Below are 25,572 nucleotides of genomic sequence, written 5' to 3'. Positions count from 1 at the left end.
TGTTTGTGAACAACAAGGTTTTAAGACCCACTTTTGAGATTGTGTCACAGCAAAACAAATCGAAGAGTGAATGTAGGGATGCTGAGAAAGGCTAGACTTTGTAATAACATGTTTATAAAGATCTAATTGCTATGTGGGTTTATACCTTTTCATGGATTCAGCACCAAGGACAGAAGAAAAAAAGACATCATTTTCAAGCTGTGAAGAACAAATGTTACAGAAACAAATCCTGACATACTGAAATAGAAAAAAATCTTATAAACTTCTCTGAGACTTTTATGACTAAGGTTGATTGATGCTTTCACTTTTAAAACCAAATCCTCTTATGAAGATAGTCATAGATGTGCTGTTTAGGCCTGAGTCATAAACTTGTCATTTGTCAGGTCATGGATCGTGTTTTATTTTCTTTTGTTCTCCATACATTTAAAGTTTTAATATGTATTCAGAGGTCTTCTTGAATTGTGAACCATCTTCTTCTTCCTTTGGGTATAAGTGTGAGAAAACTGAGCATGTGAAAGACAGAGATGGCATGGCATTGTTGGAAAAAAAGAGGCTATTGCTTATCAACATTATTTTATGTGTATATGTAAATGGAATGAAATGAAGTATATCATGGAAAAATAACAGTCTTTTAAATTATTTTTATCTAACATGTAACCTTGAAAATTATAATGCAACACACCTCCTAGTCCTGGTCTCAAGCGATTATCATAACCATCCAGCAGACGATCCAATATTCTGGTAAATACTGTGGTGTTGTCTTTAAGTTCATCTTGTGATGAGGTTTGTCCGTAGCTGAAATACAGAACAGTTAACACTGAAAAACAGTAATCCACTAATAACCTTACAAAACAGTAATTCCAAAATCTGTTTAATCTTGCTTATACTGGTTTGTGGTCACAAAATCTCCTCCATAAAACAAGATAGTAGTGCTTTATAGGGTCCTTTCATTTAAACATTTTCTTCTGAAATTGCACATTTTTTATAATTTCATAGAAAATCAGTGCCTCTCTATAAACAGTGAGCAAATAGAACATTCATTCCTTAATGTTTATCTCATTATTCGTTAATGGTTATGATGTTCTAATATGTGTGTTCCTCAGTAAAGGGCTCATTTGTCAGCAAAAAATGTGTTTAATTCATAATAAAGGATTTGCACACAACGAAAGATACAATAATTTATAGCACTGATACTTAAGTACTGAAAATAAATGCTAAACCAAAGATAAAATATAGAGAGATGTCTTCTTTATTAATATAGACGTAAATCAAGTGCGTGTGCATTTTCATAGATAAATATATATAATTTTGCCTAATTTTATTTCCCATTTTCCTTTAGCAATTAGATTTGGAAGAATACCTCCAACTTTTCCTTACAAATATGGAATGAAACCATCTGTTGATGTGGAAATCTTTCATGTCTATAAAGCTTCACTTACAGATCCCTAACACATATCTCTAACTTAGCCAAAGATCCTGAAATTTTGCTTGAACAAGGATGAAATTAAGCTCTTTGAACTCAGCTACCAGACTCTTAACTTTCATCAGTACAAATGAGAATGAAAACCTTGGGTTCAGTGACATCAGAATCAACATTTTTCTTAAACCTGAAATCTTTATCAAATACCCCATCATAGATGACTCCCTTAATCAGTAGAGTTTTTTTCATTGCTGGGAAGACTTCCATTATAAACATGAGTAGTCATCATGACTAAAAGCAAAAACTTTGGTTTCCAAAACCTTTTGTCACACACATTGCTACTGAACTGGGTAAACAGTGCAGTGCCAAAAAACTTCCCTTAGGCTCAGGTCTAGTCACAAACATGATTCTTCCATTGGGTAGCTTGTTATCTGTACAGCTCTGCCAGTTCCTGCTCTAACCGGCAAAGACCATCTTACGAGGAATATTGAGTTAAATGAAATGATCTGGTTCTGTTAAAATACCTAAGAAATTATTTTTTGTAAGCTGCATCAGTCAGACATCCTTTGTGTACCCCACTTGTATCAAATAAAGAGAGAAGGAGGAAAGACACCCTGAATATAGGTACTCTGGAAATGCTTCCAAGTTATTTTGCAGTACAGGTTGGAATGCATAACACTACAAATTTAAATGTGTTTCAGAACCGGCACTCATGGAAGTTTTACTAACTTTTGTTTAATTTCAATAGGACGTGAATTTGTAGAAAACAATTTTCAGAGTTTCTTTAATGCATATAAATCCTTCTAATGAAAAAGACAAAATGTCTAATAGTTTTTAAAAATACTATTAATAGCATCTAGCTATACCCTTCATTAAATTAGACAAAAAAGGTTGATTTATATTTCTCTGTCATACCTGCAGCTGAATGTCAAGTCACAGACATTAATATTTTTTTTCTTTTTTGCTTTCTATATGTTACCAAATAACAAGTTCTCCTGCTGTCTTCATTGAGCATTATCTTTCAAAGGATCGTTGCTTATACGCCTTATGTAGAATTGCAATACAGGACTTTTCACTGGATTAAATTTTATATTAACACTCGTTGTCAGTAAACGAGCTGCTGTACATACATATCTCAAGGATAGTAGAAGGTCATCAGCATTAAGGTGACAGGATATAAAAATACTTCAGAAATTTTAGTGGTAAACAAATGAGTATATTCGCAGATGAGGCGCCAGAAGGATGGAGCAGTGGCAGTGCAGTGGGAAAGGATGCAGCACAATTCACCACTTCCATTCTGGATGTCGCATTTGTCAGCACTCTTACCTATTCTTCCCACCATTTTATCGGAGGTAAAAAGCACCGTTAGGGCTGGTTTTAACTGACGTATGGTCACAACAGGAAGAATCTGAACATTTGTGTGCGTATGAAGTATAGTGTAACTCCAGAGGAGTTGTGATTTTTCATTCAAAACACACATATTATAATAGTCTTAGTGCTGGGTTTTTATGACAAGAAGAATGGTATGGAAAGACTGTGCCTTTCTGTATCACAAACATGTTATCTAATTCATAAATTGTTTTTTATCATAGAGGATTAACAGCACTCCAAAAGAAAAGGTAGGGGAAGTTACTATGACAAAGTGGCTTTAGAAACAGATATATTTCATGTAAGATGTGTACATTTTGAGGAAAAAGTGGCTGTATGCGATTGTGTTTTCATATTAAACCACAGTATAATAAAAAACTGTGCACTAACTCCATCTACAGGTCATTATAATAGTGACACACCATATAATTTTTAAACACTAGTCAAATGCATTTTAATTCTCACTTTAAGAACACGCATGCATACATTGTAGGTGTAACAAATATATGTACATATATATATATGTACACATATCCATATAATAAACAGTTTATCGCAAAATTCTTTAGCTAGGCCAGATAACTCACTTAATGAATACTTCAAATCTCACCTTTCTTAATATATTATCAAAATAAGGTATTGCTTCTAAAAGTCATGTTTATTCAATACAGCAGTTGTTACTTTCATCACCTGCTTTAATTCTTATTTCTTTTTTTTTTTGAGAGAGAGAGAAAATGCTTGTGCAGATGAATCTTTGCCCAGAGTAACCAGAAGATAAGTTTATCTGGAGCTGAGAAAGCATAAGGAGACACTATGGAGATCAAGGCACAAATATCAGGTTTTAGGGATCTTTGTTGACAATACAAAATTTCTACTGCTTTTTGGTAATTAGGTAGTATTACTGGCAGGACATCAACGTTTTTAAAATACAGAAATACATCTGTGAGTCTTCTTAAACACCTTTACCGAATTTTGAATTGCAGAGAGTACTTCAAGTATACTCCAAACTGCTTTGCAGTCTTTAGTTAACCTACTAGTTGTTAGATGAGGTATTGTATGACTAGAAATTGTTCTTAATACTAATGCTATTTTTAGATTTTGATTTCAACATATATTCCATAAACATTCAGTGCAGCGTGGTCATTCAAACATAAACTATTATGTGGTCTGAGCTTACAAATTCTCCTTCATCCAAGCAGAGTCCCTTCACCAGGAAGGTCTACTTCAGATTTGGAAAAACAGCTACTAAGTTAGGATACCATCCTGACCAACCAAGAAGTGAAATTTTTGCCTTTGCTTGCAGGGACAATGAAGTTACTAAACAGCACTTAAATGAGATTTTTTAAAAACTTAATTACACTTTTTTTTCTTGTAAAGAAACTTGTAATTCTGAGCAGTCATTATATAAGACTCTAAAGGATTGCACAGGTGTTTAAGAGATAGGTTAGTTTCAATTTGTTTCAGGAAGCTTTGGCTTTTTTTTTTTTTTTTCTTGACAATATTGAAAAAAAGGTGTTATGCAAACAAACTGGTTTTCTTTCAGTCTTCCCTTAGTTAGATTTAGCGGGGATTTGAACAGGGATTAACTTCCCTCAATATACTTATAGTAGTAGTGCAGTCTATGCAGTATTTGTCTTACGCTGCTATATTAAACTAAACGCTCCTAAAATTGTTGGTGCATTAAAAGAATATCTCCCCACCTTCTTTCAGTCAATGCATTGAGAAGGAGGCTCCAGGCCCAGAGGCAGTCACAAAGCACCAGGAGTCTCTTCATGGTGGGCTCTGAAACTGGAAGAAAAAGAATCATTAACATCCCCTACATTAAAACAGGTACTGTGGAAAAAAATGTCTGATTTTTGAAACTTTTGGAGAACAACTTGATGTCAGGCAATGACCTTACAATAATATAGCTCATGTCAATCAGAATAAGGGAGCATGGCCTTGGCTGTTCTTCTGTTTACCTTCTAGACATAGAGGTTTAAAGTGGGATTCATTTTGTGGTAAGGGTGTATTCTTTTTTGCATTATTCTGGAACTTTAACTATGAGTTAAAGCTGCTGTCCCCAAACTCTGTGGCAATTCTTACTGAGTTTCCTCCTGCGCTGAAAATGTGACAAGGCACCTCCGTAACATTTCCAGATAACCGAGTGTAATTGTTTTTTGTTTGACTTAAACCTGCCCAAGTCCTTCCAAACCTCTTGGAAGGTGCCGGTGTGTGGTAGTGTGGCTGAGAAGTGTGGTGCTTCTCTCACAGCCCCTGCTTTGCTTTGATGTGGTGGAAGCAACTTTCTTCTGCAGATATTACTATTCTCCTCTTCCCTGAAATATTAGCATCAGAGAAGTAGTAAACTGATCAGATTCTGACGGTGATCTGCTGCTACATATGTACACTAATATTTTTATTGGGCTAAAGGGCACAATGCATGATCAAACCATGTCCTGACAACCTACATACCATCTCCTAAATCTCTGCCAGTCTCTGCTGCTAGGAAATGTTTTTTGCATTAGCAGCCTTCTCCTCTCCAAATGTCTCCCGTTCTCCCTCCAGACTTCACTGAGTTACTCTCAGTTTACTTTTGAGTAAAAAGCAGCACAACTCAGAAGGTTTCTTTCGCTTTCTAATAAACCATAAAATACAAAGTTAGCTGATATTTGTGGAATGGGTAAGCCCAGGAGATGCTGCAGGTCCCTTTACATATCTGTAGACTGTGTGCTGGAATACAGTCAATTTTTAGTATTCATCACGTTAAATAAGGGCAACAAAATACGAAGCCTGTATTTCCCCCCAATAGTGAACTGGAGTTATTTTAAATGCCTAAGAAAATGAAGCACTGTAGATGGAGATGTTGTTGTACCCCAATTCACTGAACACTCTCGGGGACAATTTGAATCAGTAAAACAGCATTACAAAGCGGTATGTAAGCCATGAGATATAATTAATGCGTTTATAGCCAAATGATCGGTAGATAAGCATTGAGTGGGGCTGAGCTAATCTAACTGGATAGGAAGGAGCTGCATGTGGCAGGAAAAGCGTGGATAAAGATCTTCAGGGGCGAGACGGCATCTTAACTTGCCCTGTGATCAGCCCCCTTACAAAGGGAAAGCAACCTCTGTGGTTTCAAAAATCACCTTCTCCCTGCCCTGCCAACTTCTGCCTTTGCAAAAGGCTCCTCGGGATAAAGAACGAAAGTGAATTGTTCTGAACTATCTTGATCTGTTGAGCTCCACGCCCGCCCCCCTCTCAATACCACCCCCCGCTTCAGTAAACCCGTACAGGCACTATAAATCCTGGAGAAGGAAAGTTTCTTGCAGCTGGAAAAAGCAGATGTTAACAAAGACTTTCAAGGAACGTTAAACACCAGCAGCCCCCAGACCCTGGCCTCCCCCAGCCCGCACCGCCTGTCAAAAAGCAGCTCTGGTTTTCCCATTCAAAATGGGAGAAAGAGCCACACTTGTGGGAGAATTTCAGCAGCGCCCACTGAAACACACACAAAAAAAAAAAAAAAAAAAAAGGAGAGGGGAAGAAAGGGGCATTTTGATGCATTTCTGACCCCCGGTGAGAGATTTGCCCGTCTCCGAGGCGCAAATCGAGACTTGTTTTCCTCCCGGCATTTCAACTTTGTATTTCCCCCTCACCCTGAGAAAGCCACCCCTCCCATCGCATCGCCTCCCTCAGAAAGGGGGAAAAAAAAAAAGGCGCCCTCAAACAACAAAAAAAAAAAACACCACAACCTTTTCGAAGCGACCGGTAGAAATCAGTCCACGCTAAAAAATAAATAAATAAGATGAATTAAATGCCCATCGATCGCTGCGGATTTTCAAGCTGGAGAAATAGGAAAAAATGAGCCCGACCCGGCGGTACCTGCGGAGCGAGGGGAGAGGAGCCGCCTGCGCGCCTGGACGCGGTGCCCGCAGCCGGGAGCGCCCGGAAGGGTGCGGGGTGTGCGCGGGTGTGCGAGCGAGCAGCCGCCCTTACCGGGAGCCCCTCGGGCGCGGGTCCGCGGCGCCGCTGCCGCCTCTGCCGGTGCTGCCCGCCCGCCCGCGCGGAGGCTGCGCGGCTCCGGCTCCGCCGCTCACTCCGCCTCGGCCATCGCCGGTGCCGCCGCTGCTCCGCTCCTCCGGGCTTAGCACCCAAATTTCTCCTCCCAATATTCTGACCGCAGCTATACAACAAAAGCTTTCTCTTTACCAAGACAGTAGTAATACGTCCCAGGGTAAACCGGATGTGAAATAGGCTGTGACTTCATGCCAGAGAGATTTTATTTTAGAAAGGAAGGTGGTACCAAGCTCTCATCTAGAGACCAATCCGCCCATTTTTTATATGCAGCACAATTTAACTTCCAGTGCTCTCGCCCTAATCCCTTTCTCTCTGGCTGCAGACTCAAATCCTTCTACAATCTGCAGCGTTATTATTTGGCGGGGAGGCTGCACGGCGGGGGGGGGAACGCTACACTGAGAATCTTCAGACACTTGCAGTTTACAAAACAGTCTATTTGAAGGGTCGTACATTAAAAATATAACCGATTGCGTTAACGTTCAACCTTTGATCAAATATTTAACCAAGGCATAAATATGAATGAAGGCTACCTAGAAATGTAGAGGATGCAGCACTACGCGTGTGTGCCTGCAGGCGGTATATACCCATAGAGACCAGGCGATAGCCCATGGATGTAACCAGATGGGGACAGTGATGCTGTGCAATCGTAATTAAAATTAAACTCAGGTAACACGCATTTTGGGCGAGACCCTTAGAAAGCCCGCTCCGGGAGCCGGTGCCTCGGTAGGTGCCACGTTTGCCCGGACCGGGCCCAGGACTGTGCCGAGGGCTATGTTCGGGGGCTGTGTTCGGGAGCTCCAGCCCCTGGTCCCGCCGCACTGCTCTCCCACCTGGCCGCTGGGGATCAGCGGCGGCACAGCCCCCGGCCCCTCGGAGCCCCGCAGGGGACCAGAGCCGGGACAGCCCCCGCGCCCCGCCTGAGCCCGCGGCGGGAGAGACGCTCCCGGCCGCCCCCCGGGCCTGGCCCACCTGTGGTCGCCGAGGGGCACGGTTCTGCTTGAAGTTAACGTCAGTGTAAGCCCCCCCTCCCCACTGACCGTCCTCAGGTGTGAGCAAGCGGTGAGCTCAGCATGTGCTGATACTTCTGCAGAGGAACAAGGAGAAAGTTGGATGCATCAGGTCTGGAGAGGTGTTGGGTGTGCCAGGAGAGCATCACGCAGCCACTTACCTGCCCACCACAGGGTATCGTGGCTTTAGCTCGAGGCACCTTTCCTCAGCTCCAAGCCTTCTGCAGAAATGTCAGACACCGCTAATTGCCATGAACACAGCATGGTCAGCTGTCTTAGCTCTGTTTAAAGCTAAAATGAACTGCTCAGTCAACAGTACCTGCTACTTATAAAGCACTACCAGCATCCGTGGGGTGCAAAACATCCTTATATGCACCTACTGCATTTCAAATACTGTCTCCTTTCCCTCTTCCCTTCTCAGTGCCATCGCCAATCCAATTTCGCTTCCCTCCTATGACGCTGCTCCAAAGGATGTCAAAATCCACATATTAATATTTTGTCACAGATAACCTGAATTGGTATCCTGTGTTAGAGATAAACTCTCTGTTGTGAGCTTTATCCAGATTTTCAAATCAAGTATTGCACGTTCTACCCATCTTAATGAAATACATTATTTGTTTGTCTTTGTAACAGCCTGAGAAGGATTTGAGGTGACCCAACAAACCAATGACATTCATAGCTAAGGCTGGCAGTAACTTCCAAGGTGGCAGTTATTTTGGATAAGTGCCTGACTTACAACAGTCTAAATGCTGCAATGATTTCCCTAAGCACAAGGAAAATGGAAATTTTGTTTATCAAAGTCCCCTAGTGCACCAAGTTCATCCAGTCATTATGCTCACCATTAAATAGCCACAGGTTGTTTTAAAGACTTGTGATGGGCTTTTTGCTTAGTTTCTTGACATTTCCACTGTAGTTCATCTCATTTTGAGTCAAGGTTGTCAGCAGTGTACAGAAAAGTAAGCAACAGAGAAACCTACTGACTTCCCAAGGGAATTTTAAGCAGTGATTTTTCAAATCACTAGTGCATAGACACTCTTAGAGGCTAGAGGGATTTTCCAGATACGGAGTGTTTCCACCTGCATTTGCTCTTAGCTGATATATTTTACTGGTTTTATTCTTGCACTGAAGCATGAGAGAGTTTTGCTTAAGCAACAAGTAAGCTGAGGTCCTCAGACGAGTTTACAAAAACAGCACAAGGGATTTTTATTGAAGTACATGGACAATGTGAGGCTGTAAAACCACTGAGATTCCTTGCCCTGTCACTAGGGCATTAATTGTATTACCTGCAATGACCGTAAACTGTTTTTTCCAGATGAATAACAGAGGTTTGCAAAGATAAATAAATGTTCAACATAGCTCCAGTATTTTATTTTCCCTTTAATTTTTCATGATCAAATAGATTATAAGTACATTTGCTGTATTTGTGTGTCTGTGATAGGTAGCTAGACAGACAGATGGGCTGAAAAGCGTATGATGGAATGTCTACAGATTAATGTACCTCTGTTCTCTAAAATCCAAGCAAGCAGGCAGCTGAAGTAGTCTCAGAACCCATGAGACATAACCTTGCATCCTATAGTATTCTTCTTGACTTACTTATTTCAATTAGTACATAAACAATGACAACAGTTTTTATTTTAGTGAAGTGTCAAGGGTTATACAGGGTGGTCTTTGCCTCCATGGACACAACTGCCATTTGCCTAAGGTTGATATATTTTTCTGAGTTCTCCCTGGGTGAAAATATTGACCTAAAATTGGAAGCTGCTCATTCTCTCTCTAATTCTCATCTGCTCAGAAAGTAGGACAAAACTATTTTTCTTCCATGACTGAGATTTCTGTCCATCAGTGCTCACATGTAACCCAGATTTTCCCTTTTCTTTTCAAAGGCTGTTATCACAGTTATCATATCGTTCCATAGTAAATGCTAAAAATATTTGGATGTAGTCAAACAAATAGGCTGTTTTATGATGGATTGTGGTAACAAAATAACTGTTTTTTTCAGGAAAAAAAGAAATCCAATAGAAGAAAATATAATTTGTTGTGACCAACAGGAATGCTCTTTTGAAGAACAAGTGCTAAGTGGGGGATACATGTCTTGCAATTCTTACTTTTTCCCTTTCTCATCCAAATTCCACCCATCTAATCCAAACACCACTTATGGTAAAGCATTTATCAAATAAGTCCATCTGTGGGTTTCAGGCACCTAACTTAAGAGGATGACTTTGAGAACCTTAAGCTACATATAGGAACGTGTATATTACCAGGAAGTCTTACGGTCATTTGATTCCATTCTTGAATGAATTGTTCAAATGAGAAAGGAAAGATGCACTTGAACTTGGTGTTTCCAGGTAACTCAGTATTAGCTGATATGCATCTCACTGCATGCTTTTTCAAGCCAGCTTTATGCCTCCATAAGTTTTCAAAAACAGGCTATGTCATTCAAGTTGCAAGGTAGTGTAGAGCAAAATCCTCTGAAAACAATGTTATTAAAATCTAAACGGTCAGCCAAGACAAACTTGGCACACCTACTACGTGCAATGCTTTGAACCTCAATGTTAGTGCCAGTGATTAGTACCAATGAAGTTAAACCAATTGAATCCTATCTTGGTAAAATGTATTTATTAAATGATGTATTAAAATTGACACAAAGAGAGATTTTTGAAGTAGTTAGACCTATTTTTGCTTTTGAATTTCTACTAAGCACTTTCTGAAGTCTGGTCTATTCCTTAGCTGCCTACATCTTTTCTCAGTGTATATATATACATAACGCACAGAGTATTTAAATAGGTCACCAGGGAAGAATGGGTTTTTTCAGTGTTGTGTTTCTTATAATTTTGTTCTTTGTGTGTACAAAATATACATTTGATTTTAGCTTAGGAGCATATATAAAACAACTGAAATTCCACAGCAGAATGCTTTGACACAATGTGTCCTGAATACTCAAGGGATTTGAATAAAGCAAATGAAACTCAGAGATTTACTGGCATACAGCAGATCAGATAAAGAATTAAAACAGAAAGACCATCTGCTCCAAAGCTTTGCACTCCGTTAGTTACAAGTCCTGCTTGTGTGATTAAATGGAAATATTTTGTTAAATATATTATTTGAATTTGATTTCTAAATTAATGTGTTTCAGAAATACATGGATTTTGGTAGACATAACAAAATTCAGTTGCTTAACTTCTGTTTTTTCCCCTTAACTTAGAGCCACAGTCAAGAAAACAGGACATACAATTGTCAGCTACTGTTTTTATAAAAGGCAAGTGGTGATATATAAAAAAAGTTCAGCCTCATTTTGCCTCTTTCATTTTACAGTAAGGTTCTATCCATTGCCTTTTCATCTTCAAAAAATTAGTAGAAAGAGAAGAACTTCCACAAAAATACAAACAAGAATCTTCAAGAAAACAAGTTGCACGATTTTCAGAGAGTCGATCTGATACAATGCCCATTAAAGACACATGAATGTTCTTTCTAGATCTGTGTTGAAAATTGAAAGTGGCACTTCTTTGAACCTGTTATCTATTAAAAACAGAATAAATGTAAAATAGCTGATGGCCAGAAACTTAGAGATTAGGATTGTCTCTTGAATTTTAAAGTCTCCAAATACCACATTTCAAACAGAAAATGCAATTACTTACAAGTTTCTCGGACTTTCTAAACCACAATGACAACAACTTACTATGCCTTGCTACACTGTTGCCAAACATCACCACAAAATTCGACCCATAGAGCCAGAAATGGAGGATTCTTTCCTAGATAATAACCGGATTTCTTGTCTGATGTCAGAAAGGAAGAATGGGATAATAATCTGTTTTCTACAAAAACCACTGTAGAATTAATGAAAACTACCAAAAAGAACAAAGGTCACAATCAGGAACTTGTGGGGATTACAAGAGCCTGGTAAACCCAGTGGTGATCATTGACAAGATCTTTTTCAGGAGGCTTTTCCTGCAACAGCTGGATTTATCTATAGTGGAATACAAAGCCCGTATGTTTATCTCCTGTGCTCTAACTCACTGCTTCTGAGGAGGTGAAGTCTTGACTAGAAATCTACAACCTCTTGCAGCTTCATAGCACATTTCATAGAAATTCAGCACAACTTCTACACCCAGGAAGCTCTCCCTCAAAAAAAAAAAAAAGAAAAGAAAAAAAATCCTATAATCAGATATGAGAAAAATCTATGTAAGTAGAAGTTCTAGATTATCCAAAGTTCCTGAAGGCTGATACTTTTTTGCCTTTTAAAAATGTATCATCTAACAATGCAATGTTCAGTGCATTAATAAGCCCTTGTTACTTATTATATGTGGATAAAGAACATAAGTGACTATGAAAAGAAAGAAAGAGAAGTAAAAGAAATATTTACAGAGATAAGAAACAGTAAAATACATTTTAAAAAAATTAAGAAAAAAAATCAGCAGGGAAAAGTTCAGCTCACCATTGTCCTAATATAAATATGTGCCTTTAGTTGAGCTGGAAGATGTAGAGTCTGAATATCTTAGCCTAAATTCAGAGAGATGCTTAAAACATGTTTCAATTCATCCTAATTCAGCCAAACACTGAAGAATCTGCTTGATGCCATGGGTCATAAATATTCTTAAACTTAAACGTGTTACACTAGGCTGAATTTTGCTGCTTTGGAAACCGAATACCCTGCTGACTTCTTAGGTGACCTTAGATACATTTAATTTCTCTCCCTGTCTTGGTGCCTTTATCTAGACTGAGAACATTGCAACCCGTGAAGTTCAATTAGCCAAAATTCCTGTGGATTTCAGTGACACAGTTCCAAACTGAAGCTTTCCTGCAAATACTGCTCAGAAACCACAGAAAAGTTTGCAAAGTAAAGGTAACACACACATTCACTTCTCAGGTGCTGGTTCCCACTGTCATTTAGCACAGTGTTTCATTCACCCATTTCTTCCACTCCACTGCCTTCCTCACTTCTTAGAGATGGTGACAAGGAGGCTTTTCAGATGATTTTATCTCCTAGCTGGACACGCTGTGTGCATCTTGACTGCTGCTGTTATTGCATGGAGATGTACTTAGTCCATTGCAGTACCCTGTCTAAGCGCTCTTGCGTGCACGGTCCTGTTCCGGAGTTTGAAGTCTGCTATAATTAAAGCAGAGTAAATATTTATGTGATATTCAGACTTTTCAATTTATTTTTTGTGTGACCTGCCTAGTGCTAAAAATCCAAATGTAGTCAGGCATAGCAAATATAGATGAGGAATATACTGAGACTATCATTAACAAAGTGATGTTGTAATGGCATGATGATTTTATGCTTAGATTTTGCACTCATCTCTTTTAAGGTGCTTATCCAAAAGACACTAACACAACACTTCTGCATTTCCCCCATTTTAAATTACTCATGTTTGGTTTTATATTTCTCGAAACTACAGAGACAAAAACCTGTGTAATTTTCCCAGAAATGCTGTGCTGGGATAATTAAAGGTCCAGGTGTTTACATTTACAGACAATATAAGAGCAGAGTAGGTTACAGGTAAGCTTTCCCCTGGCCCAAGGCTCCTAGTTTCTGTACATGTGGGTTCTTCCTTCCTTATTTTGTGGTTTCTGTTGCTTGTTTTTACTGTTGTAGGTTAAAACCTGATGTATATGTTTTGAATTTCCTTGCAGAGCCCCCAGTGTTAGGCAGGCAGAACTGAAATCTTCATGTTGGCTAGGGAGCTCCTTGATGAACTTCTAATTTTTTTTCTTGCTCACTGTAACATACTGATTCAACTACATTTCCTATTATATCTATTTAATTTACGGAAATATACCTCACAATTGTTACATTTATATGCTAAACTTTGCAAAATGAAGTTGGCATTTACAACAGTTTGCATGTGTGGCTATATTATATTAGCAAATTTTTGTTTTCATTCAAAAGCAGCTGAAATAATTGCTGGGCTATACGGGCAACAGACTAAGTAAGTAAAAATCAATATTTTCTGGACATTATAATGAATGTAAATATCAGTTAGACTTGAAAGTGTCTTGTAATCCAAATCTGTGCTTTTTTTCTAAGGGAAAGCTATGATAATACTGTTTCTGAAGGTCTTTGATAATCCATGATGATCCAAGTGATATTTTAGCATGTAAGCAATATTTTTAATGTTGACTAGCAGAAACAGTTTTGTAGGTGTAAGGGCTGGCTCCCCAGCACACGTGAACTGGCCCAGCTGTGCTGAGTTCAGCCGGGTGGATGCAGCAGCTGTGGCTCTGGTCCCTGCCTACTGCCTGGTTTAAACACACTGAGGAGTTGCTCTAAACAGCTGAGTGTGCTTAGGTAATATGTGAAAATACAGTCAATATGAAGCCATATTTAGCATTCAGAGTCTTGCTGCTTTCATGAAAATGTTAATGATGTTTACCTAATCTTTGTAGCATGGATATTGGGATGCACTTTTACCTGTTTCATGATTACATATACCAATATTAATTTGTTTTTTCTTTTGGAGCTCAAACTGTTACTTATGAAAACTTTGAAATGTACCTACATAAAACCAGTACTTCTTTAGTCAGTAGTTGCTCTGTAAAAAGAAGTATTGAGCTTTGTCCCTTTTGTACTGCTGCTAATCAAGAGCAAAGCACTTGAGATCAGAACAATATTCAGGCTATAACAGTAACTGGTGTGAAGGGGAGGGAAACTACTCTTCCAGTTGTGTTGGTTCTGCTGTGGGGAAAAGAACTCTGTATTTTTGAGAGTAACTCGGTGGCATAGTTGTGGAACCACCTTCTCAGCTACTACTGTCTGCCCTTACTGAGGGAAATGAGAGTGCACAGGCTTTGAACAAAATTATCATTAGCAATGCTTCGTGGACTCACAAGAAAGCTGTCTTTCTCATTTTGTGGTAAAGTAGCAAGTAAATGAGTCAACTTCTTTTGAAAGTAAAACTCTGCTTTGCAGGTCATTTATGGCAGTGTTCATCCAACCCATCTTCAGCTGGGGCTAATTAATTAGATTTCTCAATTCTCATATTGATGCCAGTTGTAATCAATAGTGATAAAATGAGCCTGTTTACTTTTCTAAGTGATGGTTGAAATTGAATGAACAATTTTCTGTAGAGATATATCCTATTAGTATAGACAATACTAATAAACTTGTAGTTAACAGTTACATTAATAAATGATTGTAAAGTCAGTCCTGTAAAATATTGCTGCTGTTCTGTAGCAGTTCTGGAGGGTTGGGGTTTTACAGTTTTTATTTGTATCTGATCAGTTGAGAGTTCAAGAAAAATATCCAACACAACAGCATTTTGATACTGAGGCAGGTGTGATGCTGTGCTGATGTTCTCCATTTTTTTAGGACAAAAAAAACCCGTTAATATTGACATGTGAGATGACTTGTCAAGAGTGAAAATACTTTCCTCATTGTAGGCTAAAAGCAGTGTTATTCACTAACATACGTAGTTCAAGCAAGAATGTTGCAATGCCTTAAGTCTGTATCATAAAGCAATTGGCATGTGACATTTCTCTTCTCAGTAGTCTGTAGCAAAATCTTTAATCATTTTGTAGTGGTGTCATGAACTTATCTATTAGAGATGCCAGTGACCCTATGTATGCAAAATTTCTAGTATTTTCTTTGATTATGTGTTGTGATTTGATCTAGTGTCTAACATATCTCTAAGATGCTTTGCCTTGGATGGAGACAGTGATACAAACTAAGCAAGTGGGACAGTGAAAGAGCGTGTGCCTACAAACACAGGTCGTTAGTCAGCACAGACCAGAGTAGGTAACGTGTTGTAGTTCAGATTTTTCCATTAAAGCTCAAAGGTTTTAATTTTCGAGTTAGCACAGAAGGAATGCCCATATTTTAGAAATTCTTGCAATCTAAATGTTGAAAAACAGCCAAAATAAGAATATATTTCAAAAACAAACTTGAAGACTTGATTCTGTGAGAAGTCTATCACTTTTAGGGTAATAAAGAGGGGATTTTCCCAGCTGTTCATGCACATGTGCCAATGTCGTACGTGCATTGTAGGAAAACCTCATTACATCCTACCAAGGGAAGATGTGAGGAATCATCTTAATCCTGGATTCAGCAGAGCATCTGGGCATTTGTTAGGTACTGCTGAAAGGTATTCATGATAGGGATTCAGAAATGGGATAATTAAAGCAGCAATTGTACTCTTGATTGCTTCTTCTGATCTGATGAGTACTTACTCATAGTAGCAGTGTCCACTGTAGAAAAGCACTTGAGTCAAAGAGAGATAACGAGTTGCTGAATAAAGCTAAAAGGTACATTTTTGTTAGTGCTTTATTTGTGTTGTGTGGCATTTTGAAGCAAATCTGGCTATTCCTGTTGGTTGCAGTTTGGCTTATATTGGGGAGAAATCTCAGAACATGGATATTTAAATCATTACAAATGAAACAAAATCAGGTGTGTATCCAAAATCCCCTAGTAGCTAATGGATATTCAGCCCATGGGGACAGACTAGAAGCAACCCTCTCAAAACACATAAAAGTTGGCTGCTGATCCACACCATCAGCTGCTTTGCTCTAGGTATCTCCATCTACTGGTTTATGGTACTTGATAACGCAAAGCCAGCCTACGATAATTAGATACTGATCATAAATTTTATTTTTTATTAATTCACTTTACCTTTGCTGTGTATTTGGGACTGATATTATAGACACTATGTATGCCAATACCCATATCCCCAACTCTCAAAATTCTTCTAAGGGGTAGATGTGTATATAACTGTGTATTGTTATGCCATACACGTGTTTCCTTGATTTAGAATATTGCCTCCCTGCTAGCAACATCCTAGGGAGCTCTGTTTGTTTGGTTTTGGTAGTTTTTGTGGTTTTTTGGGGGGTTTTTTGTTTTGTTTGTGGGTTTTTTTTTTTTTTAGTTTGTTTTTTTCCCCCCATCCTGCAAGAATAGGCGTTGGCTGTGTAGAATAGCCAGTGTTGTCTGCATCATCACATCTGCTCATTGTCCTCAGTGTATTAACTGAATAGGATTTTCAATAGGGTCCTAGTAGCAGTTTCACTTTTCCCTTCCCTGCTGTATGTTACATTTTTATGAATATAACTAGGAAAAATAAGATAAATCATGCAGATTTATTGAGCAAGTACAGTTGAGTAATCTGGGCAAGACTCCTTTAATTTGTTGGGCTTTGATTTTTAAAATTACAAAAAGTACCTTTTACAAGCTTGAACTGCCTTGATAATTATTTAAACCAGCAAAGTCAAATACTTCAAAACGTTGGCCTATCCTCTCTAGCAAGTCAAGGAATTTATACCCATGTAGCTCGTTCGAAGGTCCTTTTGTAGAAGTAGGAGTATGGAGAATATCCTGTGAAGGATTATGGAGAATATCCTGTCAAGTCCTGTGGTATGACTGGAAAGAGCTGGAATCAATATTTCCAGTTATAGTTGTCAGTGTGTAGTGAGAATCAGGACATAGATTCAACAGCAGAATAAAGAGCTTCTAGTACAGCTTAAACAGTATAGGCCATTATCAGAAATAAAATGGAAAGCCATTGTTGAAAGCTAAATAATTACCTAGCTTTTTCTTTATTAACATTTGCATGATTCTATAAATCCATTTATGTAATTAATGATTTATTTGCGTGACTTGGAATTCTACCCCCTCATGAGCTGCTCTGTCATGTTCTGATGGGGGACTGCAGGAAGGGTGGATTTCCTTGTCCTCCATTTGTCTCCTTAGAAATATGAATAAAATACTTTGATTCTTCGGAAAAAAAAAAAAAACAAACCCAAAGAGCTCCCGTACCTGACAATAAACATCAGTCTACAAATACTATGAAAACCTCTGTTGTTAAGTATGTTGGCAGTGCCACTGAATGCATCGAGACTGCCTACTGGATTTTCCTGTGTCTTTTTAAATAGAAATACTTGGAAAAGGTTTCTCAGATGCTCTGTGTTGGATATTGGTGTAAGGGTTCTCCATCCCTTGCCCCACCCCTGAAATCTATTGGTAGAACTTCATATAAATGGAGAGATAATTTCTCTTGCTGACTGAAGAATCACTAAAAAAAAAAAAATTAAAAAATCAACTACTACACGGAAAAAATGAGAAGGTCATTCATTTGTATTTTAATTTATATATTTCAATTGCTTATTTAAATAATACAAACTGGGAAAAAAATAGAGTTTACTCTCCAGCAAATTAATTGTCTAATTGTACAAGCTATTGTCAGACTAGGATCTGTTCTTGAAAATAATCCGCTAATGACCCTGTTTAGAAGTAGAATGTTTCATTAAAATGTTTCATGTTTTTAGTGAAGAAACATGGGTTATACAGTTTCACAACTACTAGTCTGTTTTTCTTTTGTAAGTTTTGAGTTATTCAAAATATTATTACAAAAAGACATACACTAAATTTAATTACTGTTATATAGTGAACAATGCTGATTCCAACAATGACCAGGAAAAAAAAATGCTGGTTGGAAAAATTTGTGTACTAAACCAAAATTGCAACTTAGAGTACCATTAACCCAAACAGATTTTACAGTTATAAAAAGAAATGGGTTTTGTAATTAAGGTGAATGCATGACTGTTTCAGTACACCAACACCTTTAGAGCAATTTCTGTGACAGAAAAGCTATTTAAAGGACCACTGCAATGACGAATGACTGACAATATGGAGCAGTACAGAAGGGACCTCATTAGTTTTTTACAGGAGGAAGGAATTGGAAGGCTAAAGCTTTCAGAGGGCAAGAGTCAGGCAGCGTAACAAGGAAGTCCTTATCAGAACTGTGACTGTTCACCTATTACATAGCAACCATTGCTGCTGAAATTCGAGTGAGAAGTGTCTTAAGATAATGTGGAGAATTGTGAAATGTTACAGGATTTAACTTAAAAATGCAAAGGTGCAGACAGAGCTGTCCTGATAATGAGTAATAAGCATATAATTATTTACTATGTGGCATTCTTATTTGATAATAATGATAGTATCATGGCAAGAATTAAATACCCACATCAGATGTTTTTTATGTCACTCATACAGAAGAAATAACTTGGAAGGCTTTTCTTATGCAGTAATTTGGAAGCTGTGCTTTCCAGAGCTAGAGAAGTTGTTAAGCAGTAGTAAAGATCCAGAACTGAACAGGTATTTCAGATAATTGTATTTAATCTGTATTAAAAATTAGCAAAAAAACTCCAAACCAAAACAAACACACACCCCCACAAACCAAAGCAAAAAACCAAAACCAAACAAAACAATACCCCCAAACAAAACACCAGAGAATTAAACTTATGTTGAAGGTCTTTAAATTTGCTAGGAAATATGCAGGCTGCTTCTGTTAGAGCCACGTAAGAGTTTGTCCAGCCGAGTGACAGGGGACAGGAAATTATTAGGAATGTACAATAGGCAAAATTCCTTCAACTTGTCTTAACACAGATTTATTGCCATGAAGGAAGACATTTTAAGCCAATGAAAACTGTAATCTTTAAAAGATTCTGAATGGTGAATTGTCACCCTTTCTGTCTCTGACCTTCAAATACAGTATCCACCTGTATTCTCTATTCCTTGATAGTTCCATCAGGCTTTTTAGTGTAGCATACAGCAGTCCCTGTTCTCAGCAGGGGAATTTTATTCCCTACCATCTCCAACAGAACATTTTCTTCAACTTTTTTGTCCTGCCTCGCCAGCTGACAGCACCCACAGGACTTGGTCCCAGCATGGCCCATGCTGAGGGGTTTGTGCTTTGGCGAAGAAGGACTCTGTACCCTTGAGCTTGTCATAACAATTGTGAAAAACACTTGTGACAGCTGAGAGTGTACATACATTCACATTTATGTTTGAAGCGTACAACCATGAGACAGAAACTTGCCAAGTTAAATAAATTTTGTAATCAAAAGTGTACCAAGACAAGGCTTGCTCAGAAAATAATAAGCAGATCTGTAACACCACAGCAGGAGAGCCAAGGTGAAACATAGTCTTGATGTAGCTCTTGTTCCTTCCAAAATATGGGGAGCTATATACAATTAAATTATAACATGTGGGTCCTTATATACAGTTGTTAGACCTCTAGGTAACACTTATGCTTCCAAATTAAGCTGAGAATACATCTAACCTGTATGGGAATGTAGCGGAAGATTTGGTGAGGAGGTTAGTTAAATATAAATATGCTCAAGTGACTTGCACCTGTCTGTAGAAAAAGCACACACATCACACTAATTGTCTTACTGACCTTGTGTGCTTGATGAGTAGAACCTCTGTCTTAGATATCGTAGGTCTGTGAGAAACTCTGGGCACCTTATCACTATGTCTGAGATTCCTGCTTTGTTGTGAGAAAGAGCGGGAGGCTGCACCTGCCTGGAGCCTTGAAATACAGGGGAGCTCAGCAGGCCCAGGGATCTTCCAGCAGGGCTGAACTGACCAGCGCCTGCGTCCCCGCTGCTGTCACCTCTGCTGGGAGCTCAGGTGCCACTTCGAAGATCCCCCAGTAGAGAGGGAACTAAAATAACACTTGCTCTTTGCAACGCATTCGTGGCCTCTGGCTTTTCTTGTGATGTGCCTGCGTATGTGCACACAAACCAGCAAAACATTTTATGGATCTCACTGTAACAAAACATGGAGAATTGAAAATCAAAGCTGTCAAATTTGTATTATAAAAAAATTGCGGCACTGATAACAATGATCTGCATCCATCATTTTTGTAAACCATAATGTTTGTTATAGTCCTCTACAAAATTTGTTCTTTTAAAGAGCATTAACATTATGTAATTTTAATGCATGCATTAGATTTTCAACTCCTAGTCTTAATCTCTCAGCACCATTCTTCAACTATTCATACATTTAGTTAAATATTTTCTCATACGGGGTTAGAGAGTATTTAACAGTAAGTCATGGATGAATTACAGAAGCAATTGAACATTCCAAACATTTATTTACATTGTGACACTTCAAATGAACTACGAATTTTCAACTGTTTTCTTAGAATAGAAACTACTCAAAGATCAGCCAGTGAATCAAGTTCAAATTCAGAGCCATATCATGAAAACTGATAGATATTTAGCTATTTCAAAGGATCAAGATTTTATCCATGCTCTAGTTTTGGTGGCAAACTATAGCTGCTTTTATATCTTATGTCCTGGATTGTTAAGGATCTCCCTAAGTCAAAGCTTGGGGAGCTCAGTAAGTTCTATTGATCTTGGATGCTCATTAGGCAGAGAATGGGTATGCTCTTGCTCTTAATGAATGCAGTTATAAGTGTTATTTCTGTCTCTTGGCCTTTTATGCATATTTCTTGTGCCAGAATTCAGAGGAATTAATATAGAGACTTGCTTGGGATATTGGCACTTGTCTTGCTCCTACTTCAAAGCACCTTTCAAAAATCTGCAGAAGATGAGCACGAGGCATAAGTAGAGAGATAACTAACCTTCCCGGGAAAATGAGTGTGTCTCTTAGGAGCAGCTTTTATAGTTTTTTTAGTAATAGAGAGCTATGAAAACACACGCACTTGAAATACACCAGTTTTTCTTCAGTATCTCCAGAATTTCAGATCATACCTTCTAGCCTTAAACAAGACAAGCACTAGCATTAAATTAATCCGTGTGTTTTCCAGCAAAATTAATATACTGTCTACAGTTTGCTAACACAGCTTCTGACCAAATAAGGCACTGTAAAAAGAAAACAAAACAAAACAAAGAAATCCACCACAAACAAACAAAAACAAACCACAAAAAAACCCCAAACAAAACAACAACAAAAACCAAAACAAGTAAATACATGAGTTCATAAAGCAGTTTCTTTGTAATCTAAGTGTAGTCTTTTTACAACAAGTGGATTTTTTTTTTTTTTTAAAGTGTTTCTTTTTATTCTATCAGTACCAGGAGAACTGATGGCATCCACATCCTATTTCATGATATCCAGCCAATGAAGTCAATAGGCAGGGTTAAAGCACAGAGGCTGACAGACAGCATGAAAATTAATTTGTTTCTCTCTCTTGCACATTTACATCTAGAGAACCAGCAAACATCTTTTTTACCTTAGTTTTTCTTGCTGTGATTTCTCATGTGACTGCTGTATTTCTTCCAAGTTAAAGAAAAAAATTCCCTTCATATATAGATTTATAGTGTTGACTGTCAATACCTGTGATTTATATGTAAAGGTCTAAAACTTGTGTGTATTGGCAAACTTCTTCAGGGTGCTGTTTTTCATTAGCTCGATGAACAAGAGCTGCGTTCTGAGGATAATATGGACGAGATTTCAACAGGAAGGGAATCGTGTCACCTCTCTGCCCTTGATAAGATACCAGATGTCTGTTTGATCTTATTCCTTGACAAGACTGGTTTGTTGTATCTAGAAAAGCTGGGAAAACCTCTGCAAAGCTCAACCTTGTGGTATCTGGACCTGGAATTACATGTTCAGGAGTCTGTTTCTGATAGGATGCTCAGAAACAGATTGATCTAAAAGTGTGTGTGCTCTCAAAGCAAAACCGAGCAATTCTTGCAACGTTTTCTGTAGCTAAAGAACATTATGGCAAAGAAACTTCTCTCAGTTGTGCTATTCACTATTGACATGCTGAATGCTTATATGTATATGTATACATATATATAATGTTATTGACAGCCAAATGGCCAAGAAGCTGCCACAAAGGCTGGTTGCAGTTGCCACTTTATGATATCGGTTGTTTAAGTGGTACAGCTCCCTCTCACCCTGGGCTGCATGCATGGTACAGCTGAGAGGACAGGACACATCCTGCAGCAGCTCTGCTCCTGCGGCCGGGTAGCACAGCTCCTGGGAGCTGTTGCACACTGGTGATGTCTGAAGACTGAGCATATCCTTAGCATTGAATGTTCTTGTGGATGCAAAAGCTGTAACACTGAAGAAGTGCTGCAAAGCTACAGATGAGTTATCTGTTCAAGAGTTTCCCAGTCTTGTAACCTGAGGGATGAAAGGGGAGCATGTTTCCTCTGAAGCAACTCACTGGCCTATGCCCCAGCGCCATGCTTCTTGTTTGAAACTTGGCAGTGGTTGGCAGGTCCTGAGATTCCTTCAGTAAGGTTAAAGTAGTTCCAGATTTAACTTCATTATTGTGTTTCTAATTCTTATTTCTGTATCCAACTTTGAGCAAGCATTAATACAAGGCTTTTGTGAAAAACGATGTTGTCTGTAGGGTTCTTCTCTTTAGTTGACCTGCTTAGGCATATTCACAGGGAAACTGTTTGTTCTGGGCATATGGTAAGACTCAGATTAAAAACCTGTAATAAGTTTTCTGGTGGTAGATGCCTCTAGCAGCATGCTGGGGCATACTAGCCTTATTTCAGAGAGACTCCACTGATGAAACTTACAATGCAGTGTCATGACTCTCTAGGTCTTGAAAACTTTCCAACCAACTATGTCACTGATGCAACTGAAATAAAGAATAAAAATGTTCACTGACATCAAAGGCAGACAGATTCGCCTGTTTTGTTTTTAACTCGCTTAAAATATGAAGACAGCCAAGATCACGTGGGAGGGTACTATAATGTAGTTGAATCCATTCTGCGAGCAGGTATTTACAAGAAAGGTGCTGGAAAAAGAATTTCCTATTCAAGTGAATGTCTAAGTAAAAAAGAACTTTCGTTTTTAAGTCTTGTTAGACCTTCTGATGAAGTGGACTTCTGTACACTGACTAAATGTACTACAGAAATTGTAGTGGGACTGGGTGCTGTTGTGTAAACTGAGTATCAAAAGTTGCTTATAGTCATGCTTCAAACAGTGTCGAGATTGTTTCTTTGTTTAAGCTATTTGTCATGTTAGACATGGCAAGTTCAAATAAAATGTGAATGTGTGTTTTTTGATTGAGTAAACCTTTAAATGTCTCAGAGGTTCTCCATTAGTGAATTTACATTAACATAATAAAAAGGCAATCTTACATATATACTTTATGGTTATAAAGCATAAGCACTGGTCTTTTTTTAAACTTACAATTGAATGTTCTTTTACATAAACATTTCTTTACGGCACAAGAGCACAACAATAATAAGTGAAAATATACCCTCTAAGACAGTCAAACCCACACATTTGCTAAAGCATTCTCTTTGTAGGAAGAATTGATGAAGTCAGGGTTTCTGTTTGAAAGGTTTTAACAAAACTTGGCATTTAGCTTAAAACAATTCTCTGTTATCTCTGAATTACCCTAATTAACCTTTTCTCAGCATTAGTAAAATGTCATTAAATTATATGTTAACTACCCAACTCTTTATGTAATATTCGTCTTGTTAAAAGTTATGAGTAAGGATTCTGACAAAGTGATTTCTAGCTCTCTCCATCTCTTATGAGGCCATGCCATTTCGTTACCAGGCTGTTTACTCCAGGGATGGTGACATAATAGATCCACCGGAGTGCAGGGGAAGAGTTCATAGTTGCAGTCAATACGATTCACTTTAAAAATGTGTTAATCACAATGAGGAGCAGTCAAGGAAGATTTTTTTTCTTGTATTTTTACTTAAATTTGAGTACTGGAGAACATTCTTAAAATACAGTAAAATGTAAATATTTTCAGAACAGATCTGTTCTGGTATCTGAATAATATTATTCAAAATAAAATAAGGTGCCTTGCAGATATTGGTGTCATTGGTCTAATCACACAATTAAAGATGCTGAAATGCAAATGTATTTTTCAGGATGAGATGCAAATGACATAATAAATAGATTGAAATTGGGCTGTCTATAATTAAAACAAAACAGAAGTCTTCAAGTGCTTCCCAATTTTAGTCAATGGCCAGGTAGAAGTGTTCAATTTGGATATGAAATGCTTATTGCTTGATTCTGTGATTATAGAGTACGATAATTAAAAGCTGATGAATGATTTATTAGTTCTCTTAAAATATATACCATCACTTTCAGTTAAGCTTCTCCTCCTCTTCACTTGCTGAGCTAACTATAGATTTGAAGGTTTGGGGGCTTTGCCAGAGATTGTATTGTCTATATTTATAACATTTTAAAAAGATATCAGTCAGTATTTTAAAAGGTAGTTTTCATTAAGCTTCTATTCTTTCCTCTGCTAGTCTCATTCCTTTTCTGTGCTCAGCACAATCAAGGAGTGAAGCAGGAGACACCTACAGTGTCTGGATGTTTTCCATCCACTGCTCCTGTAACTCTTGGTGTGCTGGCTGGGACCCCTCAGCAGAGCCTGGAGGGGACAACCCCCTGTGCTGCTCCTGTGCTTCTTGGTGGCTGAGTTGCACCATTTCTGTGCAGCCAGGTTGGCAGTACCGGCCTCTGGGGCTGATGGAACTCCCTCACTGACCTCAGGACTGAACTGGGGCCAGAAGCGGGAATGGGAGAAAAGTCTTTCCATCCTAATTACCAATATGGCCATATTCTTCTGAGGCCTTCGGCCTGAAGCATGTGACTTATTTAAAGTATATAAATAGTTCCAGTGAACTCAGAGGAGCTGACACTTGAGTATTTTACTAAACTGAAACATCAACCTGGGTATTCTCTCTCTTTGATTGTCTGCTGTTGTTTCTGCTTAGGTAATGCATATTTTTAATTAGTTAGATCCTCTGTGCAGTGTGAAAGATAAGTTACAAGTATGAAATTCATAGCAATTGTGTAAAGGATTTAAAATATTTAAAATAGTAGTTAACATCTAACGGTATATAATCCATACTGTATGACAAAGTGAGAAATGGTTAATTCTGCTGGGATGAAATTTTAGTAGCTCAAATCAAATTGTGTCATTAAATGAAATAATAGATTCTGTTGTACTATAGTGCATAAAAGAAATTATATTCAAAATAGTCTTGGTCAGT

At 38.1% G+C, this 25,572-nt stretch overlaps 1 protein-coding gene and 1 long non-coding RNA gene across 4 annotated transcripts in view; one reads left to right on the top strand and one right to left on the bottom strand.

Moving 5' to 3' along the window:
* The window catches only part of GABRA1 (gamma-aminobutyric acid type A receptor subunit alpha1), a 42,400-nt gene extending 35,251 nt beyond the window's left edge, over window positions 1–7,149 (bottom strand). The window contains exons 1-3 of one of the 3 annotated variants that reach the window (XM_071814798.1): window positions 6,764–7,149; window positions 4,489–4,576; window positions 683–795 (exon numbers count right to left, since the gene is read on the bottom strand). In XM_071814798.1, coding sequence (XP_071670899.1) covers window positions 683–795; window positions 4,489–4,562 — 187 coding nt within the window. In that variant the 5' untranslated portion in view covers window positions 4,563–4,576; window positions 6,764–7,149. Of the gene's footprint in view, window positions 1–682; window positions 796–4,488; window positions 4,577–6,649 lie in introns of all 3 variants that reach the window. The other 2 variants (XM_071814796.1, XM_065848949.2) reach the window with 2 other exon arrangements.
* LOC139829115 (uncharacterized) overlaps window positions 1–25,572 on the top strand; it is a 401,519-nt gene that overhangs the window by 322,729 nt on the left and 53,218 nt on the right. Inside the window, exon 3 of the long non-coding RNA XR_011741395.1 lies at window positions 4,499–4,618. This is a non-coding gene — a long non-coding RNA (uncharacterized lncRNA). The remainder of the gene's footprint in view (window positions 1–4,498; window positions 4,619–25,572) is intronic.

The sequence above is a fragment of the Patagioenas fasciata genome, chromosome 14, assembly GCF_037038585.1.
Source record: "Patagioenas fasciata isolate bPatFas1 chromosome 14, bPatFas1.hap1, whole genome shotgun sequence".
Taxonomy (NCBI): domain Eukaryota; kingdom Metazoa; phylum Chordata; class Aves; order Columbiformes; family Columbidae; genus Patagioenas; species Patagioenas fasciata.
The sequence above is the reverse complement of the archived record's forward strand: the minus strand, read 5'-3'. Positions and strand labels throughout refer to the sequence as shown.